At 45.2% G+C, this 21,396-nt stretch overlaps 1 protein-coding gene across 3 annotated transcripts; it reads right to left on the bottom strand.

Annotated features, from left to right (window-relative positions):
* Window positions 1-4,379: 4,379 nt before the first annotated feature.
* Window positions 4,380-19,614, bottom strand: SAMD13 (sterile alpha motif domain containing 13). Of its 3 annotated transcripts, none has more exons than XM_054072573.1 (4): window positions 19,597-19,614; window positions 15,386-15,470; window positions 11,348-11,459; window positions 4,380-5,765 (listed from the first exon to the last, which is right to left on the bottom strand). In XM_054072573.1, exons 2-4 carry the CDS (start codon window positions 15,436-15,438, stop codon window positions 5,622-5,624), a joined length of 309 nt encoding a protein of 102 aa, XP_053928548.1. In that variant the 5' UTR covers window positions 15,439-15,470; window positions 19,597-19,614; the 3' UTR covers window positions 4,380-5,621. The 3 variants fall into 3 exon arrangements, with proteins under 3 accessions (XP_053928548.1, XP_009554605.1, XP_053928546.1); XM_009556310.2 differs by lacking the exon at window positions 19,597-19,614 and adding an exon at window positions 17,282-17,385; XM_054072571.1 differs by lacking the exon at window positions 19,597-19,614 and adding an exon at window positions 17,282-17,325 and having other exon boundaries at window positions 15,386-15,494.
* Between the last annotated feature and the right edge of the window lie 1,782 nt (window positions 19,615-21,396).

Below are 21,396 nucleotides of genomic sequence, written 5' to 3'. Positions count from 1 at the left end.
ACTGCTTCCCTGAGAGCTGTTCCAGTGCTCCACCACCCTCCGGCTGAAGAACTTTTCCTAATGTCCAACCTAACCCTCCCCTGGCGCATCTTCCTGCCATTCCCTCAGGGCCTATCATTGTTCACCAGAGTTTCTAAGCAAAGTAGATGTTCACAACCCACTTCCTTTCTACCTTATGAGAAATTCATTGCATTAGATGGAAGGTTTCCTATTGTTGCTACTTGCACTTTATTCCCAGGCTGGTGAGGCAGAGGATGAACCTTCATGGCAGAGTGAGGACACAAAGCAGCAACCAGTTGTTCAAGCACACATGTGCACTCATGCGATGTGGTTTCTATAAACCTCCAGACATGCGGAAAGTCTTTAAAGGCATCTCAGCACAGCACTGCAAACCTCAGTCACTTACAGACTGCTTCTAAAGAAAGTACTTGGGCAATCGGAAGAAACATTGCCATTTTCCATATGGCAATTAGATTTAGAAAAAAATGGCATAAATTATTGTTGAAAATGGTACATAGTCAATCTTATGTGGGCCTGAAACCTGACCAAACTCCCACTGGCTTCATTAGATTCAGTCTCCACACTGGGTTTGCCTTTGATTGAGGGAGATTTCTTTTTCAGTTCCTGTCCTGAGGAGCTATTCGAGTTACTCACTGTGTTTCACTCAGAGGCAGCTGTGATGCTTTGCTGACAAAATCACACTTGATGAAAAGGAGCAGCAGGTAGCAGATAGTAAAATCACCATTTAAAATACCCCTTCCCGCTGATAACACGGACCTTGCTGGTCCTGGGCTACATCCCTGGGGTTTATAGGGCCTGGAGCTTCCTAACAAGAAACAGCGTATTTCAAGTACACAAATATCTTACTATGATTTTAGCGTCCGGTTCTTTCACATCCTGTTTCTGCTCAATTCTGATAGGGGCCCAGGACAGTTCCGCTGCAATCCTCCCAGCTGCTGATCATGCTCCACGCGCAACCAACATCACATAGATAAAATGCAGTAGCTGAATTCCTAAGCCAATATCTAAAACAGAGATGAAATGCCACGTTCAGGGTCAGTACAAGTGATCTTTCATCACTGCCTGTATTATTCTATAGATAATGAGGCTACCTGCTTTCCAACACACATTTAAACCTGTCAGTTCTTATTAACGATTATAATCACTTTTTTTTCTTCTTCAAAGCTGTCTTTTCTTTTTTTTTTTCTTTTAACATTGCTTTTATCAGGAGTACAGAACCCTGATTCTAAGTTGAACAGAGCTGACAAAGTGACAAAGAAAAAAAAACCTTTCTGGCTTGAAATCTCTATATAAATACGCTTGAAGTTAGAATCCACCTGTTTGTAGCCCAGGTCCTGATGAATGGAGGGGCACGGGGGGCTGCCAGGAGCTGGAACATAAGCAAACGGTGGCAAGAGCTACCAGAAGATAAGCGGGAAAGACAGGGGTGACGAAACACAGTGATAGTATAAAATGTCAGACAAATCAAAGAAGGGAGACAATAGAAAATAAAATCAGTGAGAAGTATCTCTCCTATTTGGCTTCTTCAGAGCTGAAAACACAACTCCAAACCAAACAATATGGGAGGGACCCGAAACAAGAAAAAGAAGGGAGTAGAGAAATGCTTCGTGCGGAGGGAAACATAACAGCAGAAACCTGACTGACCAAGTACCGAGAGGGCCTTCTGCCACCTCTCAAGAGTGGCCTTAGGCATGAATTCCCACAGTAACGTCTACATCAGATTGGAAGAGACAAGGGCTCAAGTTTTAGTGGCCTCGTACTCCTGCAATGTTTCCAAGTCTTCCAGATTACACCTATTTCCAGGGAGAGGAGCCCAGGCAAACTCGCATGTGGCATTTATAGAGAAGGGAGGAGGGAGTAGAGGAGGAGCATCATTGTCGAACAGAGTTGTTACACCCAGGCAGACACCCACTTCCACACATCTCCCTGTGGTTTGACCACCAGCTGGGAGAACAAACTCAGCTACAGCTTCCTTATTCTGTACTTCCTTTATCCTGCTGCAATCCACCAGTAGAAGACAAAGCAGTATTACCCTCAAATCAGAGCCTGGTGCAAATGGTGAGCCTTCCCTCCCTGTTCTGGCATGATTTAGCTGCTACAAAGTCACAGGCATCCTCAACACAGCAAGTACTCCAGAGTCTTTATAGAGGGGCAGCTGGATTACAGCAATCATCTGAAAAGGGGAAGAGAACACCTTGAGATGAGTGCAAGGCTGCCAATGCCAAGACATTTGTTGTTGCCTTATCAGCAGACCAACTGATGATACAGCAGCTCTAGCTGCTGACAGTTCCTTTAACAAAGAAGCTCATGAGCGCAGCAGATAAATACAACAGTACTCACCAGCAGCTTCAACAGCACTGAAACTCTCACGTGGAAACCAGGAACCACTTACAGCCTTCATCGTTCTCCTCTTGGGCTCTCCAGGTGTTTGAGGTTACAGCCACGTTCCCCAAATTTACAGCATCTACCAGCTAATGTTATTCTGTGAGCAAGATGAATACACACCTGGATCCAAAGGAACATCACTAAATCAAACAAGAGGCTAAGCAAAACAGAATTTATTGACCTTGCTTTATTATCATATTAAACGGAATTAAACGAATGGGTTGGGTTGGAAGGGACCTTAAAGATGATCTGGATCCAAGCCCCCTGCTGTGGCTGCCCCATCCCTGGAGGTGTTCAAGCCCAGGCTGGATGGGGCTTGGAGCAACCTGATCCAGTGGGAGCTGTCCCTGCCCACAGCAGAGCATTTGGAACTGGATGGGTTTTCAGGTCCCTTCCAATCCAAACTGTTCTATGAGTCCATGAAAGCAAGGAAACCTGCAGCACTGAGACCATCGTCACTCTCACACCCAGCTGAGCAGCTGGACACCTGGCAGCTTCATCATCACGCAAAGCACAGGCAGTGCATTTACAGAAGAGGGATTCTCATAGCTCCAGTCACCTTACAGGCATGTTATAAACTGAAGTCCTGCATAGCTCTGTGACTCTCAGAACCACAGTATTGACATGGTATCCAGTAAGGCCCATCAGTCGCTTCCTCATCTCAACAGCAGCTGTGTTTTCTACAAGAGGAATGGTAGCTAAAAATAATCTGGCTTTGACTTCCTCTTTCAAACCCTCCAGTTTCTTTTAAAAAGACTTTTTTGTTCTCCTAGAAACAGCAAGGAGAACATAACAGACAAAACCACAACGGTCACCTGCACAAAGAGAACAGCAGCATTCAAAAGCTCAGAGAACAGTAGGAGACTATAAAAAAGATCAAGGACAGTAAAAAAATTGTTACATATCTGAGCACCATTCTCCAAATTCCCTGTCACACTTGCAGCGAGCTTTCTGTTCGGCCTCTCCTCGTACAAACCAGTTAGCGGCACTTATCTGAAGGGGAGTACAAACTGGATGCATCTGAATGCAATTAATTTGCCCATTAAAACATATTAAAAGAAAGAACAATGCTCAGTAACCACCAAATGCACTTTCATGGCTGCACAGCAGATTTTTACTCCCTCGTGCAATGTTTTACTTTTAACTCTGTGCCATCCATAGGTCTAGAAAGTGTGTCAATCCTACCCTAACCATGCTAATGGGGAAAAAGAGAGTATTCAATTCATACTTTCTGCTCAAATCTAGTCTTCCAGATCCCTCTGTCACCTCTGGACATTACCCCACTATAAATAAAAACATACGCAGAACTCAGGACTGTGGCTTACAAACCTGCTGCTAACAGACCGATCCCTGAAGTGAGCACAGAACAAAGGACAGAAAGAGAAGTGAATACATCCTCATCTCCTACCACGTATCTCAAATTCCAAATAAAGACCTACACTGTAAAGCTTAGAAACTATCCAAGAAAACAGGCTGCTGTATGTAGTTTATTATAGCATACACTGTGAGCTTTACCTACAGCACAGCTGTCAACGTGGTTTTATGCCCTCACAGATCTCAACTCCATACACAACTCTCCTAGCACTGTAGTGTCAACAGCCACCTCGCATTTGGCCAAATCATAAGGGAAGGCAGGAGGCTACAGGAGCTTCTCCCTCCTCTCCCTGAATCCTGGCCCTGCTCAGCAGAAAGCACCCCTCTCTCTTACCTTCTCTTTTCTGAGCTGCACCTCCTCACCATTTCCAGTGTCACCGCACTCTCCTTGTTACTCCCTACTTCCCAGTCCTTTCACTCAGTCCCACTGATGCATCCCAACATCCCAATTTCAGGGCTCATCACAAAGCTCTCTGGGCCAGAGAAGACCCAGACCATGCTGAGTGGCACCTGTACAATCTGTGCCAGGCATTCTGGGGTAAATCACCCTGCTGTTCCTGGGCCAGCACCGTGCCTCTGCGCCACTAGCAGCTCTAGAAAGGGATAACAGAAGCACAGATGTTATTGGTGAACTGTGACCAGGGCTTCTCCTTCTGCAGAATGTAACACTAGATAAGAAAAAACAAAGACAATTAAGTCTTTAAATATCTCAGCAGGTGGGGTTAAAAGCAATCGCATAGAATATTAAGTAGGTTTTGGTACCTTTTTAATTGGGAAAAGGGAGAGAAACGAGAGCTCCAATACACCACGACAAAGAAACAGAGAAAGGAAAAGATCTGTAAAGTAAACTGAATCAAAACATAAGCAATGCTTTATTGGGATACAGCAAGCAACCTATCAAATAGGGAACTGGTACAAAGAGATTGAACAAGACTCTCTTTTAACAGAGATGTATGGTGACGAGACAGCTTCTTTCAGTTTTTAAAACAAGAGTTCAAACCGTTAAGTAAAGCATTTAAAAAGAAAATCAACCACTACAACAGCAATAACAGACAATATTAAAAATGTGCAGAGTTTTACTCTTTTTACAAATTTCTGCATAACGTTAGAAAACAAGTTATCATAAATTAAAAAAGGAATAAAATGAAGCTTGTTTTGTTTTGCAAAGCAACACAGATGTTTAAAAACCAACTATACTTTACAGAGAACTATTAAAACCAGGTGAAAACAAGCTGAAAGTTTAAAGGACAGCAAAAAATACACAACCCAGTTTCACCTGTTGGCAATGCCTTCTGTTATCGAAGGGGTTATGGTAGTTGTATGTACAGCTTTAAACATTGCAGCATACCACAAGTAAACCTTAATAAGGTCAAAATAGGACCCTCTGCAAAAAAGGGTGAGTTGGCAAGCGTCAGTCCCATCCTAAAATTATAAGTAGTAAGAATTTTAGTAGGCCTTTAATGTAAACGAAAACCTACTTTAATTGATTTCTCTCTGTAAACTTTATTCGGGGGGGGTTTTGGTATTTTAATTCATGACACTAAGAATATGTCTGGCTTGAAAATGAGAATGACATACCTCCCCTTTGTTCTGGATACAGTGATCTCAACATGCCCACTGACAATTCCTAAAAGAGAAAATCATTATGTACTATGTAAAAAATACACCCCGCCTCTCTCAGTTCAGGCTCAGTATACTGCCAACTCTATCCAATAGGATATATATTGTCATTTGGTTTAAATTCTTAATAGATATATTCTCTCTTTACAAAGTTCCATCACATGAAACCAAATTGCTTATTTATTGTTTGAGGCACAACAGGGCCCCAATCAGACAGTTCGCTATAAAGAGTTGTTCTTTAGATGTTGTGTCTGTAGAGGTTTTACGTGATATTCATAGATTTTCAGCGCAGGCCCCAGTTTTAATGACAGTCCAGTCAGTACATCATTTCTTGTCATCAACAGTAATGATTTGCCATCAATTTCCTATAAGAAGAATTAAAGAGTTGATAAAGACAAATGTACAAATCTAACAGGCGAGAACAGTCATGCATCAAATGGAAGACCACTACAGAGGGGCAAGGAGGAAAGAAGCCGTAGCTTTCATTTTCCTGCAACTGTGTTTAGAGCTGCTCAATTCTGCTGCCTGCTTTTCAAGTGCACACCTGTGCTGACTGAAGCATAAATAACGATTTAGCCAAGCGTAAAACCCCAAATGAGCCTCATTTCTAAAGTCCCTCCTCGTAAATCTGTTTCAAATTAATGGGTACATGTGCAGATTGCCCAACCCGCAGCCATTAAGGAAAGGATGCTCTTAAGAAGGCAGCTTATGAAGTGCATTTCAGAATTACCATTGGCAGCCGTATGCAAGTTTGGACTAGTAAGTATGGACTCATAACGCCTGGTGCCTCCTTTAAGAGGGGAACCTTCCCATGCTTCCTGCAAAAGGCTCCTGCAATCAAGAATTTTAGAAGGGCCTAACTGCTGAGCTCAACACTCAGAGGGATCTTCTCTTCCTCTGTTTACAACGCAAGAGGCTAAAAGCAGCAACTTCCCAGCTTAGGTCTCAACAACCTTGCTTCTGCTTAAAATTCCTGCTTTTAAATCAATGACTTTTTTTTTTTCCTGTCAAACTTTAGCTTTCTGACCAATTTAGATTAGAAAACCTGCGTGCTTTGGGGTTTTTTCCACCTCACATCCATGTATGTTTGACAACTACCTGTAAATTTTTCAAAAGTCAAAAAGGAAGAAAAAGAATCCACATCTCTCAACTCCCATCTCCATTTTAGGCACGGGACCATCCTTATTTCCACATTCCTACAGTTCAGTTACTACATTACTCAGGAAGCAGGAGCTACACCTACACACCAATGCATTAACTGGAGCCTCACAACACAGCCACACCTCCCAAGGTCCTCACAGCTCAAAGTATGCAGCCTTTTGGCATTCTCCTGCACTGGACTTCCCTCTGCTGTCACACTCTTTTTTACTTTTAAGAAATAAAACACTACTAAATGTTGAATTTGTCATCAACAGCCAACAACCACTTCAAATGCTTGCATATATCATTGTTGTCCATGATAATATACCGCCAAAACTTTGCATTTTTATAAATATTATAAACACCACAACATCAATTTATCCCACTGCAGCATCTTCCTTACAAATATTAAATGCTGTCTTGGCAATGACAGAGACCTCGTCCTTGGTAACATCCCAACGTGAAAAAGAGTTCAGCATGAATTTTTCTAGACTGATCTCTCTTATTAATACAAAATACACGGACAAAACACGACACAGTTAAAGATTGGCTGAAAGTTGGATTTCTTTAACATCTCCCCAGCAGACATCATTGCTATCCCTCAGGTTTTACCCAATTATAGCAGGTGCCTCTTTCTAGTTACTGTTGAGAGCATTAATGGTTAAAACCAGTTTCTATTTTCTCTTTTCCATTTGTCACAATTCCTTCTGTGGGAGTTTTGACACCAGTTTTTGCTCAGTGCTTTGACAGCTCTGAAGCTGCCTTTTCTGCTGCTGTTCAATGATGCTATGGAGGAAGAACAGCCTCCAGCTTGGCAGGATCGGAATGAAGTAAAGCCAGTACCTGGAACAGGAGAAACTCCAAGAACAGCAAAAGAGCATCTAGTTCTTTCCCTTCTTCCACAGGCTTCCTCGTGGATTCTAGAAAAGTTGGTAACTACTAAGGCTTTCATTGAATAGAAAACTGATTCTCTAAACATATCTGGGTAGAAATGACTTATTACGTATTAAGACTTCAAGTGTTTTATATCTTTGCATCTATTGTAATCTTTATCTCTTTAATTTCTTCTTAGTTTTCCGCTTAAACTTGCTCCTGTGGATTTGTCATAGTTATTCTGGAGTTTTGGCACCAAGTAAGATTCTGTATGCTTTGAGGACTTCTGTGCATTTTCCTCTCCTGATACTTCTCTGTTTTCTGGATATTTTTCAGGACACAACTTCAATGCCAGCTTTTGATCCATCTTTTTAATGTCACCTGCAGAAGCACCCCTCTGCACAGCTAGAGCTAACAGTAATTCCCCACTATCCCAGGATGATCACAGCAGCAATAGCGTGTTGTCTTCAGCAAACAGCCAAAGGACCAGTTAAGCTTCAAGTCCTCCCAACACTTTCTACTCTCTCTCCAGGTGACAGAGAACAACAAGATTTTACAGAACAGCTAAGAGAAAAGCACAGCAGCCGGCATGCCCATGTACTCCTTCATGCCATCGCTCTGCTAGGAAACAGCAGTGGACATAAGCCAGCATTAAACCTGTATCCCTTCTGGTCAGGTATTGCAGTGAGGCCAGCAAACGACCACTGGATTACCTGAGTTTATCTGGATATTGAAATAATAATGATTAAGACGCCACATAGGTAATAATGAGGGTCAGGCACAGCGCTAACATGTCTCAAGACATGGCAAACAGCTTCAGTCTTCAAGTCAGCCACAGCCTTGTGTGCTCCCAGGGCTCCTATGGAAAGCTCAGCCATGTATTGGCAGGCAGCAGTTCTCCGAAGCTGTTCACACCATCATCCTGCATCTGCTGTGCCTCTCACTTCAGTTATCCTGTGCCCGCGGTTTCTGGGCTTCGCTTGCTGATGTTATGGGGTTTTGTTACTGGGTACCATCTTTCAGCTGAATCTGTTTTCATCAGAGAGCTCTTTTGACTTGCTGACATCTGTGGAACTTCAAGAAGGAATACTGTACAATCATCACACAATCATCCCTTCTTACCAGCACTTACAATATTGTTTTAATAAAACATTCTGCAGTCCTTAAAATGTCTTCTCTTTTTCCTTAAAGTGTTGTGAGAAAAAAAATCAGGTCTTAAAACTTGAGTCACTTGCTTTGGGTGAGCCCAGGCGAGTTCAGAGTCATCAAAAGAAAGCATGGACTCACTGTTGTGTAAAAGCTGGATGTAAGAATAGATCTCATGAGTACATTCTGGGCTATGGATGCTTTGTAACGAAACCATTGTGCTACCCCTACTGAAGCAGTTCAGTGGAAAACTATTTCCCAGTGTTGCAGGTGAAACGGAATACTTCCCTTTTCCATTTATAACCTCACTCCCCTTCCAGTATAAACTCAGGGCAGTGGCAGATCAAATGAATTTAGGTTTCTGGGGCCCAGGCAAGCTGCAGTACAACTGGCAGAGGAAAGTGGAGATGGCCACAGCTTCAGCTGCACAGCTGGTCACTCTATGGACACAGGATGGCTAAGGGTTCAAAGTCAACCTGACTGCACTGCCCGTACCTGGAAGGCATGGGAGATCCTGGTAACAAACTCATAAGTACATAGAGTTAAAGTTAGTGGCATGTGAACAGCACAGAGGAAGCAGATCACCACCGCTGGTAGAGGGTAGGGACAGGGTTGTTCCTGGTGCTGCCAGAGGTGGCCGGGAGAACCAGGAGCTTGCTGCTCCTCACGCTGCTAAGGGAATGGAGGGGAAGGAAGTGGCAATGTCTGTCCCACATCTCCTGGCTGGATCTTGGTGGCAGCTGTCAGCCCCCCTCTCCAAGGCTTTGTCATAAAGCGAAGTTGGCAGCACAAGTTCCCAGCCACATTTCTGACCACAGCTATCCCAGCAAAGCCCTAGCAACACAGTGCTAAAAAGCAGCTTACTTCAGCTCTCCTCCTGAAGCCACTTGCCCTCACTGCAGAATACTAATAAAACCTTTACACTCTGCTTCTATGCTGCTTTCCATCAGGCTGTTGCAAATTGCTTTGCCAAAACTCATGAGTTGGCCTCACCTAGGTGCTGCAAGATCAGTAGTAATTACTGCAGTATTATTGACAAGCCAGCCGAGGGGCAGAGAGGTTAAGATATTTGACGAAAATCAGAGGTACCTGTCAGTATAAGGAAAAAGACCCAGAGGCCGCAATTACTCTACCTTTGAGGTTTTTTAAGGCACACTTTCAGGACTGTTGAGGAGATATGGATGGTGACATTAAGGAATGGATCCACTTAAGACAATTTCTTTTGCCTGTTTACTCATCTTCAAATTCCGAAAAATTAGTAGAGCTGCAGAAAGAGCCTTTCTCTGCACCCTGCCAGAGAATTACCATCCACCAGGCTTTTCACCCCCAGGAACAAAGAGCTAAATTTAGATGCTGTGTTGTACTCATCAATTACAATCCGATGAGATTTCGCTGTGCTGGTGCCGGAGGTCAGCAAGATTAACCTGACCAACAGTAACAATATTTCACATTAGATGCACGGTTTCCCTGCAAAGCTGCCGGTAACCTGGGGTAGCTCAGTGCCTTGGGAAGCCAAGCCACCTATTTTCAAACTAAAAACAAGCGTCGGTAACTAATTTCCTAGTAGTCCCAGGCAAACCTATAGATGTATCAGGGAAGATGATCAGATGATGAGAGGACTGGGAAACCTACCATACAAAGTAGGGCTGAGACAACGGGGTTTGTTCAGCCTTGAGAGGAGAAGGCTTAGGGGAGCCCTTATTCCCATGTATCAGTACATAAAGAGTGTCTGTCAAAAGGATGGAGACTCCCTTTTCATGAGAAATCACATGGAAAAGACAAGGGGTAACAGGGATCAGTTGCTCCAGGGGAGGTTCCAATTGGATTCCAGAAGAAAATAGTTCACCATGAGAACAGTGAAATATTGGAATCGTCTTCCCAGAGAAGTGGTAGACGCCTCTACGCCGGACACTTTTAAGGCTCAGCTCGACAGGGTGCTGGGCCACCTAATTTAAACTACCAATCACTTAAAAAGGTTGGACCAGATGACCCCCGAGGTCCGTTCCAAGCTGGCATTCCAGGATTTTATTTTAAGGGGCTGAACTGACAATCTGAAAATGCAAATTCTTTCGCTACAGAACAGGGGGGCTGTATGCCAAGTAAGCCAACCTGCCCCACCAACACACCTTACCAGCGTGCTGAGTTACAAGGCGTTGTATGACTGTTAAACTCTTTGCTAATCAAAACGACCAAAAGCAGTCATCCATGAGCATCAGCAGTTACAAGACCCAGAAATGAAGACTGAACTTTCTCAGAACGAGTCCTACAAGCAAGCTGCTCCCGTGCCTGAAAAGATTCTTCTCCTTTATTGCCAGCTTGCCCTTTCCCTGCTCCCTTGCGTTGCCAAGTTCAATGCAACACAGCAGCCTCTTTTTCACCCCAGGTTTCAAAAGCAGCTTGCTCCTTAGGAGCCCCAGATTTATAAATACCCATGAGCGTATTTGCACAATACACTAAGGAAGAAAGGAATTACCATTCGCATTTTAAATAACAAGAGAGTGAAAGTGAGCAGGTTGTGTGAGGCGACTGAGCCCAGGCCAGAAAATTTGTTTAGATTCTTCATCTTTCAGACAACTGAAACAAAGTCCAACCCATTTTCAACACCTTGCAGAACAATATTATTACTCAAAGATCATAGTTTCATGGATCTTCACCCAGAAACAGACTCAAATCCCCTCATTAATGTGGGATTTTCATTCCTGTTAAACAGCAAATAACCAGGTTCATGGCAAAAATGTGCAATGTGAGAAACTGGTAGTGGTCAAAAGGTGCTTCCTAACAGATTTACCTGTTCTTGAAAAGCATTGGCTTGTTCTTCAAATCCAGCTGTTCTGAAGTAATTCACAACATCAATAACAGCCCAGTCAGCAGGATCCGGAGGTCTCCCGTTCTCTACTGAACTGCAAAGTGCAAATCCAGACAAGTAATCACTAAATGTGTGCAGAGCATCTGCTGCCTCTTTGTGCACACCCCACATACACCCCCTCCTTCCTTGTTCCTCCAGGAAAATTATCCTCTGACACACCTCCCCCTGCTCTGATACAGAGCATTCACTCCTGTTCTCTTCCACTTCAAAGACCTGATGTTGGGGACAACTGAGGTACCTCTCCCTTCACAAAAGAAGAAAGCGTATGAATCTTTACATCAGCCAAAGGTAATCAGTCAGGATCTTGGCCTGCAAGTGAGCTGCCTTGGCAGTTAGAGAACAAAGACTGCCATGACTGAGGTACCAATCCATGTCTTTCAAGACTGCAGTTTGTTTTCAGCTATCCAGTACTTATAAAGAATTGCAGTATCTGGATTATTCTTTTCCCAGATGAGACTGCGCTTCCTTGTAGCATGGGCAGAAACTACTGGAAAAATCTCTTTACCTTGCAAAACTAAAAAAAATAAGAGAGGCACCAATGATTGCAGTAATTGCTCAATATAGAAAGTTTCCCAAAAGTGCTTTTGGCCTCATCTATGGACAAATAGCTATGAATCTGAGAAAACATCTGTGAAACACAATCAGAATTAATTCCTTCTGCGACTGACCTCAGGCAATTGCTTTCCACAGCAGCAAAACCAATCATTCATATTACTTGCACTTCTTATGCTCAACCTGCCTCCCCCTGTATCAGATAACCTTGCAGTAATTGCAAATTCTTAGTAAAAAGGACACACAGTGAGCTTGATTGCCTTTCCTATAGCTTTTAGGAGGTGCAAGACAGCAAAAGAAAGAATTTCTTTAACACATTTCTGCAACTATAAGTCCCAAAGTTCATGCCAGACGTTTTCCACTGTTCTGCATGCTTAACCATGACGCTAACGAAGAAATATCAAAAATGTACAGATCGGGTCAGATGTCAAAATCCTGTCCATTTCAGGTCTTGAAGCTTAGAGGCAGGGCTTTGATTTTCAACAGCACCAGCTGGAAAAGAAACACAGATTATACTCTCCTGACAGCATTTTTGTCCAGTCCTTCAGATTTTTTCATTCCAACCACCTCTGTCTTGCCTAGACTTGTAGGTCTTCCAGTAAAATAGCTGAGTGAAACAAGGGCTAATTGTCTTCCAACCAGCCATGAAGAGAAGAGAACAGAATCACACGTAGTGCCTCTCATCGCTGTTTCTACAGCATCTCAATTTCCCGAACCAGCTGAGCCCTGAAGAGGAGGACTCGTGAACACAATTTTTGCCTCTCCCCTAATTCTTGGAGTGTACCTGTCCACACGATGACAAAATTCTGGCCCTAGAGACTCACACTGCAGCCTCGATATCTCACTTTAAGCTGCACTTGGACTTCTAAAAGCAGCTGATTTCACTTATCACATGGAATACACGCATATTTTGGAGCAAAGGGGCCAGAGTTTCTTATTTTTATTCATCAAGTAATGACTTTCCTCACTAATTGCTTCAATGGTTGTGACTACATAGAAAGGAAACACTCAGCAAAACTGAAAATGAAGGCCTAAGTGGTCTTCTCAGAGCTGCGCTTTATTTTTAAGTCAAAGAATGCCTCTCAATTAAGATTTTTGGTATTGTGCACATTCTGAGGCTGAGAAGTAAAATGTGAAAAGCACCACACAAAACCTATATGTATTTGTAAAAGCACCATTTGAAGGATTATTTGTAAATCTTTACATTTACCCTAACACATAGACCACTGCTTTCAGTGATTCATCTTCTACTTAAAATTAAAACCAAACAAAGCCCCAAATCTTCAGTGTTTCAATAAAAACATAATAAATCCTAAAAGATACAGAATTTAATTCTTCCTAAACATCAAATAAAAGATTGAACAAGTAAAAATACCTGCTAACTGGATTTTGCTTATTTCACAAAACACTTTAATTTCAAACTAAATATGGTCCCAAACCCTGCATCCCATAGTTCTGTATTTCAGCCCAGGCGCATTAGTTCTTCATGTAGCTGCTCTTCTACTGCTCGGGAGCTACAGCTCAGTCCAGCCCCACCCCAGGTCCAACTGTAATGATTTCAAAGGCTCTACCTCAGTCATTAACTAATCCCAGGAAATAATTGCAAGGTTCTGCCGCAAGGAATAGCATCATGCAGGACCTCAAGGGGAGCCAATTTCCACAGCTACAGCTGCAGGAGACTCAAAGGCATGCGGCAGACTGTTGGAGGCTGGCTGGATTTTAACTCATCTACCCACACAGATGCTCATTTGGCTTCTAGACTTTAACAGCATCCTCCTTGCCCTGCTGCTGCACATAGTTCCATCCTTTGGACAAGAAAATGGAATATGTACCGAGTACCAGTTTATGTCAGATATCCTGGATGTTGTAAAATCTTAGGACTGGCAATTTAGGCTTTGTAACACGATACTAGATGCACTGATAATGAATAAAGACTAGGCTTGTCTGTTTTTCACCACTGTTCCTGTGCTTCTATTGCCATCATGTGGCAGAAGTGGCAAAATCAGAAAGGATACAGCCGTGAGCCAAGCTATTTATAACCACTCGAGGAAAGTGCCAAATACTTGCTCTGTAGATAGGCACATACATACTGTATACGTTCATTTAGAGACCACGGCTCCTGATCAGTTGAATTACAATTCCCATCAGTTTTAAAAAGCCACCTCCACAATTAGGAGTTGAGCCTTTATCACGTAAGCCTCAGGGGAAAAATGATTAAATGCAAACTACCCTTGCTTTGACTGCCTCCCTCCTCTCCCCCACCGCGGAGCCCTCGGTGTAGAAGCGAGACTGCCAGCGGAAGGCAGCTTCTGAGGGACACACACAGTATAATCTATTCATAGTCCCTGAACGGGGAAATGCATTTTATTTTGGTGTGGTGTAACCAACGTCTCAAGAGAAGGGGGAGCACGCTGATTTTAATGGCTGCCATCAGATCTTTTAATGCTGTGTCATAATTAGGGGTTTCATCAGCATCCTGAAGTGACCATTATTATTATTTATGTTACTCTAGTGCCTGGGAAACATATGCATTCTCAAGATTTCTTGGAAAACAGATACAAAGGAGAACAAGATGCAAAAGTGTTGCAGTCTGAGAGGACAGACTAAGTACTCTCTAGCACTTTCTTTTTTTTTTATATCTATAGATGTATGTGTCTATCTCAGCACGGCTTCTATAACCTTAAAACAGCAAGGCTAAGTTTTCCACACAGAACTCCACCTCTCAGATCATAACTTCACTCAGAACTGCTAGTCCTAATCTAAGGATTGCTGACCTTTAAGGATACAGAAATGCCTCCAAAACAGTTCCTATCCTGCAGCCTGCAGTCTACCACACTAAAGAAGAGTGTAAAGTCGTGCACACCATGTCTATGTCTTAGTCCCACCCTAGGTCTGAAGTAAAAATCCAGCAGCATTAAGGCTTCTCCTGCAAACAGCTTAAAATACCTATTCAAGAAGAGAACTGACACCAAAGACATGTGCTGCTGCTGCTACTTCTCAGCTCTAGACAAGTGGACAATCAGCAGAGAAGGGTATATGTCTCACTGAAAAGGGCAAAGACTTCCACGCAGGACACAGGCACCAGATCTGCAAAAGCCACTACACTTGCTTTAGTCTCTGGTTGAGAGGAAAAAGCAACGGAGAAAGGCATACCCCACACTTTGAGTTACTAGCTTCTGCATCTCTCCAGTGCTATACAATCCTCCCACATATCACTATTAATCAATTCCATGCCTGAGACTCTTCTATTTCAAAGCTGAAATACAATAAAAGTAATTGAAAATGAGGAAGATTTGAAATGAGCAAAGATGGAGGTGCCCACCCTAGCCACCTGCATAAAATCAAAGGAAAACTACAACTGAAATCCACGTGCTGTTTACATAAACTGAACATTAAGGATTCACTTACTTTTTGACATCCAGAGAGCCATTTTCCTTGTTTTCCATGTCAACCATTAGCATGGGGAGGATAGAGGTTTCTTTTACTCCAGCAACTGATCAATAGGGGGGAAAAAAAGCTGTGTTCAATTATTAGTAGTATGAAAAGAGCAACATAATGTTACCAGAAACAAACATCTTATGGGGACACAATCACATTTCCACCTGAGAGCAACAGTGCTGCCAAAGACCACTTCCCTCAGAAGCCTTGCCAAGCTGATAATAGTTAGCAAACCAGGGAAAGGTGACCTGTGCTTCAAACACAAGAGGTGTTTCATGTCTGGAAACCAAAATATTTCATGCCTGAAGATCAAGATATTTCATGCCTGAAAATCAAGATATTTGATGCCTGAAGACTGAGATATTTCATGTCCAAAAATCAAGGTATTTCATGCCTGAAGATCAACAAGGCAATGTTAGATTTGATCTTTTTTGAGACTAGTATCATTTTGCTCGAATCATATATTTACTGGAAGAGGGATTGACCTGCACTATACAGCCAGATATCAATTGGGCTTATTATGCCTTGCGTCACCCTGCTACACAGAGGAGCCAAACAGAGGCATGATCTTATCCCTAGCGAGGTTTGGAAATTCGCAGCCTTGTTTCCCTTTCCCCTTGTTCAAATGGGGAATCTGGGATACAGATGAGCACACAGTGACTTATACCCAAGTCACATAAAGCTGATAAGCCGAGTTACTAATTGTGCACCAAACTCTGAAGGCCTAAAGTATCTTATCCGTAAGACCACCCTTCCTGTGCTCGCACAGCTGCTTCCATAGGTATGAACTCCAGAAAAGAAAGGAGCAGATGAAGGACACCAGAGAAAATCCAGTTTGTTTCCCTGCTTGCAGCGTGCTGGAATGCTTTCACCGCACAGCTTCACAGAGCACACAGGGATGGCTCGAGCCTCTTCTTTCCGCTCTCCGGTGAGCCATTGCTGTTTGGGAGAGCACCAAGGAACCGGCCAAGGGCTCGGGATGTTCTTGCTGTAGCGTTAATGGATGCCAGTGGAATGTCACAGGCCGCTGGGAAGTAGGGAATTGGGAGAGCACGCTCTTCAGCTAAAACTTTAGATGGAGGGTGGCAGGGAGCGAGAGAGGGTGGCAAAGAGCGTGAGAGAGGATGGCAAAGAGTGTGAGAGAGAGAGTGGCAAAGAGTGTGAGAGAGAATGGCAAAGAGAGCGAGAGGATGGCAAAGAGCGAGAGAGAGGGTGGCAAAGAGCGAGAGAGGATGGCAAAGAGAGCCAGAGAGGGTGGCAAAGAGCAAGAGAGAGGGTGGCAAAGAGAGCCAGAGAGGGTGGCAAAGAGCAAGAGAGAGGATGGCAAAGAGAGCCAGAGAGGGTGGCAAAGAGAGCGCAAGAGAGGGTGGCAAAGAGAGCGCAAGAGAGGGTGGCAAAGAGAGCGCAAGAGAGGGTGGCAAAGAGCGCGAGAGAGGGTGGCAAAGAGAGCAAGAGAGGATGGCAAAGAGCGAGAGAGGGTGGCAAGGAGAGCCACAGAGGATGGCAATTAGTAGTGGGGTTAAAAACACCCACCCGAACGTCTCTGATGCTCATCATCATCTGATGCTCAGTACCAAACTCCGGGGGAAAACTCTCCCTCCTGCCCCAGTGACCCGGTACCTCCCGGCACCCCCCGGCTCGCCCGCGGTGGCTGCAAGTCTCCAGCCCCCTCGAAAGCCCCCCACACACCTCCCACCCCCGGGGAGGGCTCCCGGACCGATTTTTCCCTCTGTGTGACACGCGTTCAGCATCTCCCGAGCCTCTCCGAGCCCGGCAGCGCCGCATCGCGCTGTCACCTCGTCCTGGGAGACATGGGGAAGGATGGAAAGACATGAGGGGGGGTGGAATGAAGGTATAAACACCCACCTAGGAGCAACTAGAGCGAAGCATCGCTGCGGGGAGCGCCCCGGCTCCCGCCCCGGGGGCGGCTCGGTGTGACAGCGGCCCCGCCCGGCTCCCGGCGCCGTGACGCGCCCGCCGCGCTCATGGCCGATTTAAAGGCGCAGGGGCGGGGGGGGCTCGGCCTGCGGGGAGCGGGGCAGGCCCGCCCGGGGGCCGCCTCAGGCACCTTGGGTGGGTGAGCGGGGCCGGGGGAGCCTCGGGAGGCTCAGCGAGGAGAAATAGAGCCGTGTTGGGGCAGTCCCCGCCTGCAGTGCAGGGTGAGGGGTGATCATAGAATCATAGAATCACCAGGTTGGAAGGGACCCGCTGGATCATCAACCATTCCTAACACTCCCTTAAACCATGTCCCTCAGCACTTCATCCACCCGTTCCTTAAACACCTCCAGGGAAGGCGACTCGACCCCCTCCCTGGGCAGCTGTTCCAGTGCCCCATGACTCTTTCTGTGAAGAATTCTTTACTGATATCCAGCCTGAACCTCCCCTGGCACAGCTCGAGGCCATTCCCTCTTGTCCTGTCCTCTGTCACTTGGGAGAAGAGGCCAGCTCCCTCCTCTCCACAACCTCCTTTCAGGCAGTTGTAGAGAGCAATAAGGTCTCCCCTCAGCCTCCTCTTCTCCAGGCTAAACAACCCCAGCTCTCTCAGCCGCTCCTCGTCAGACGTTCTCCAGCCCCTCACCAGCTTCGTTGCTCTTCTCTGGACACGCTCCAGAGCCTCAACATCCTTCTTGTGGTGAGGGGCCCAGAACTGAACACAGTACTCAAGGTGCGGTCTCACCAGTGCTGAGTACAGAGGGAGAATCCCCTCTCTGGACCTGCTGGTGACCCCATTTCTGATACAAGCCAAGATGCCATTGACCTTCTTGGCCCCCTGGGCCACTGCTGCCTCATGTTCAGTCGGCTGTCAACCAACACCCCCAGGTCCTTCTCCTCCGTGCAGCTCTCCAGCCACTCTTCCCCCAGTCTGTAGCACTGCATAGGGTTGTTGTGCCCCAAGTGCAGGACCCGGCATGTGGCCTTGTTGAACCTCATGCCATTGGCCTCAGCCCAGTGGTCCAGCCTGTCCAGATCCCTTTGCAGAGCCCTTTTTGATGTGATGGAGAGCAGCCCTAAGGAGAAGAGCTTGGGGTGCTGGGGAGGAGGAGCACCGCATGCAGCCCAGAAACCAACCGTGTCCTGGGCTGCATCCAGAGCAGCGTGGCCAGCAGGGCAAGGGAGCAGATTGTTCCCCTCTGTTCCTCTCTTGTGAGACCTCATCTGGAATACTGTGTCCAGTTCTGGAATCCTCAACTGTTGGAACAGGTCCAGAGGAGGCTACAAAGATGATCGGAGGGCTGGAGCACCTTCCCTATGAGGACAGGCTGAGAGAGTTGGGGTTGTTCAGCCTGGAGAAGAGAAGGCTCCGAGGAGATCTTATAGTGACCTTCCAGTACCTGAAGGGGCTACAGGAAAGCTGGAGAGGAGCTGTTCACAAAGGCTTGTGGGGATATGACGAGGGGCAATGGGTATAAACTGGAGAGGGGCAGAGTTAGACTGGACATTAGGAAGAATTTCTTCACCGTGAGAATGGGGAGGCACTGGAACAGGTTGCGCAGAGCAGTGGTGGCTGCCCCATCCCTGGAGGTGTTCCAGGCCAGGTTGGATGGACCTTGGGCAGCCTGATTCAGTGGGATGTCCCTGCCCATGGCAGGGAGGTTGGAACTGGATGATCCTTAATGTCCCTTCCAACCCAAACTATTCTATGATTCTGTGACCTGGATGAAGGCATTGAGTGCACCCTTAGCAAATTTGCAGATAACACTAAGCTGGGAGGAAGTGTGGATCTCCTAAAATCACAGGAAAAGAGCACTTTGGTGTAAAGGACTGCGGACATGGCTTCCCCAATCATCTCATTCTGCCTGACTAATGTGCTGCCAAATAAATAACAAAAGCTTACAAAACCAGTGCAAATAGTGGGAGTCAAGTATTGATAGAAGTGTTGAGATCGAAAAGCAGCGGTAGTCCTTACTGCTCTGGATTTTAAGTAAAGGCAGATAAAAAAGTTAAATAGAGTATTAAACATGCTGCACCCTAAAGAAAACCCTCTTTATTTCACATCCCAAAGCATACTTTAAAATGTGACACATTTGTGTTGGACAAGTAAGAGGAGCAATTCTTTTCTGTCTCTCAAGAAATAAGCACTCTAAATGAGGCCATAATGAGTTTTCTGCATCAGCTAGTTTCTAACTTCGCTAATGAACTGACATTTGAGGATACAAATATAAACCAGCTATTTTACTCACACTCTCCTTTCCATCATGTTCTTCAATGAATCCTTGGAGTATTTGAAGTGAGGCTCACACAGCACATGCATTCCGTCTAAAAGACCTCGAATAACAGAGAGGAATTTTAGGAAAACGGGCTGTGGAAAAATTCATTGTGGAATATGATCTGCAGTTTGTATTTTCATTCATTGAGGTAAGGTAATTTAATCAAAACGAGATTATGACTGGAGGGAGAAAAAGCAGAAAAGTGAATTAGACTTTTGCTGGACTATTTGTATCTGGCTTCCGGCAAAAAAAGGTTCCCAGGGCACAGAGAGATTCAGGTTGGTAGATCCACATGAAGGGTTCAGCCCTGCCTGTTTCTGAACTTCATAAAATCATAGAATGAGCAGGGTTGGAAGGGACCTCAAAGCCCATCCAGTCTCACCCCCTGCATGGGCAGGGACACCTCCCACGGGTGGTAGGCTCCAAGCCCCTCCAAGCCCCATCCAACCTGGCCTGGAACCCCTCCAGGGATGGGGCAGCCACCACTGCTCTGGGCAACCTGGGCCAGGGCCTCCCCACTCTTACAGGGAAACATTTGTTTCTGACATCTCATCTCATCTTCCCTCTTCCAGCTTTAAATGGTTCCCTCTCATTCTATCCCTGCACTTCTTGATAAAGAGCCTCCCTGCACATTCCTGTAGCCCCCCCTTTAAGTACTGAGTCCAAATGTCTTTAGCAGCCAAATATCAGCTCCTGTTAATGCCAGGGGCATCGGAGAGGGGACACAGACTGGGTTTAAGTCATTTTTGTTCACGAATGTGGAGTAACACACATTTAAGATGACTGCTTGCCATCCAAATGACATTCATTTATAATTTCCATAATTCATAACACTACTCTAAAAATCCCTTTTGCATCATTTCCTTCCCAGCAGTACAGGATTCCAAGAACCCTCCAGGCCATGGATCTGGTGTCCGGCCACTGCAGGCAGAGCTTCACAGAACCACATGTGCATCTAGCGCTGGGTTTGAGCTGGTAAGAAGCCTCACCCCACTTTGCTGATCGGAAATCCTGTGCCAAGCTCCCCTTTACTGGTGGTTAAGAACTTTTAACTTACGACTTGAGAAATACACAAACGGTTTATACCTATTTGTTCCTGTAGTAATATTGCCTAGTTTAATAGCTGAGAGCTCTGTTTCTCTGGTATTTACCTGCTTGTTTAGACTCAGCTGTCTGAATAACCGTAGTCCTTTTAGGCTTTCTCTGTGATAAGCTCTGCATTTTACAAGCTTGTTCCCCTTTCCTCCTTGTGTCCATTTGCCTTCCAGGAGCAGACATTTGGAGCTGCACCCTGGGGTGCAGTAGGGTCTCAGCAGACCCTTTTACCTTCCCTGTCTGCTCTGAAAAGCCCCTAACTCCACACTACACTTACGGAGGTCTTGATCACACCTGTATGGCATGGATTATTTTAGTCTTCCTAGACCTCAGGGTCTTTTCCGCAGTCCCTGGCAGTTTCTGTACACCCAGAAAGAGGTAAAATCTAGGTCGCACCTTTCCAACGCTCTTATAAATGCTCAGAAAACTGTCTTTCCTCAGTTAAGGTCTTTTCTACTTCAGTCCATATTCTTTCTGTTTGAGTAGATGGAATTTTGCCGCTTACCTTGCTCCACAGCATCAACAGCTTAACACCCATCATCCTGCTCTCCCTTCCCTACTCCAGCATTGCATAGAGGAGTGCGGAACAGTTCCCAGCAAGGTATTCCAGTATGCCCACGGAGTCCAGCAATGAAGCTCCACTCTTTGATTCCTTCCTTGGGCAGGAAGACCATCCAA

Source organism: Cuculus canorus, chromosome 8 (assembly GCF_017976375.1).
Source record: "Cuculus canorus isolate bCucCan1 chromosome 8, bCucCan1.pri, whole genome shotgun sequence".
In the NCBI taxonomy this organism is placed as follows: domain Eukaryota; kingdom Metazoa; phylum Chordata; class Aves; order Cuculiformes; family Cuculidae; genus Cuculus; species Cuculus canorus.
Note: the sequence above shows the minus strand (reverse complement) of the source record. Positions and strands in the feature narration are given on the sequence as shown.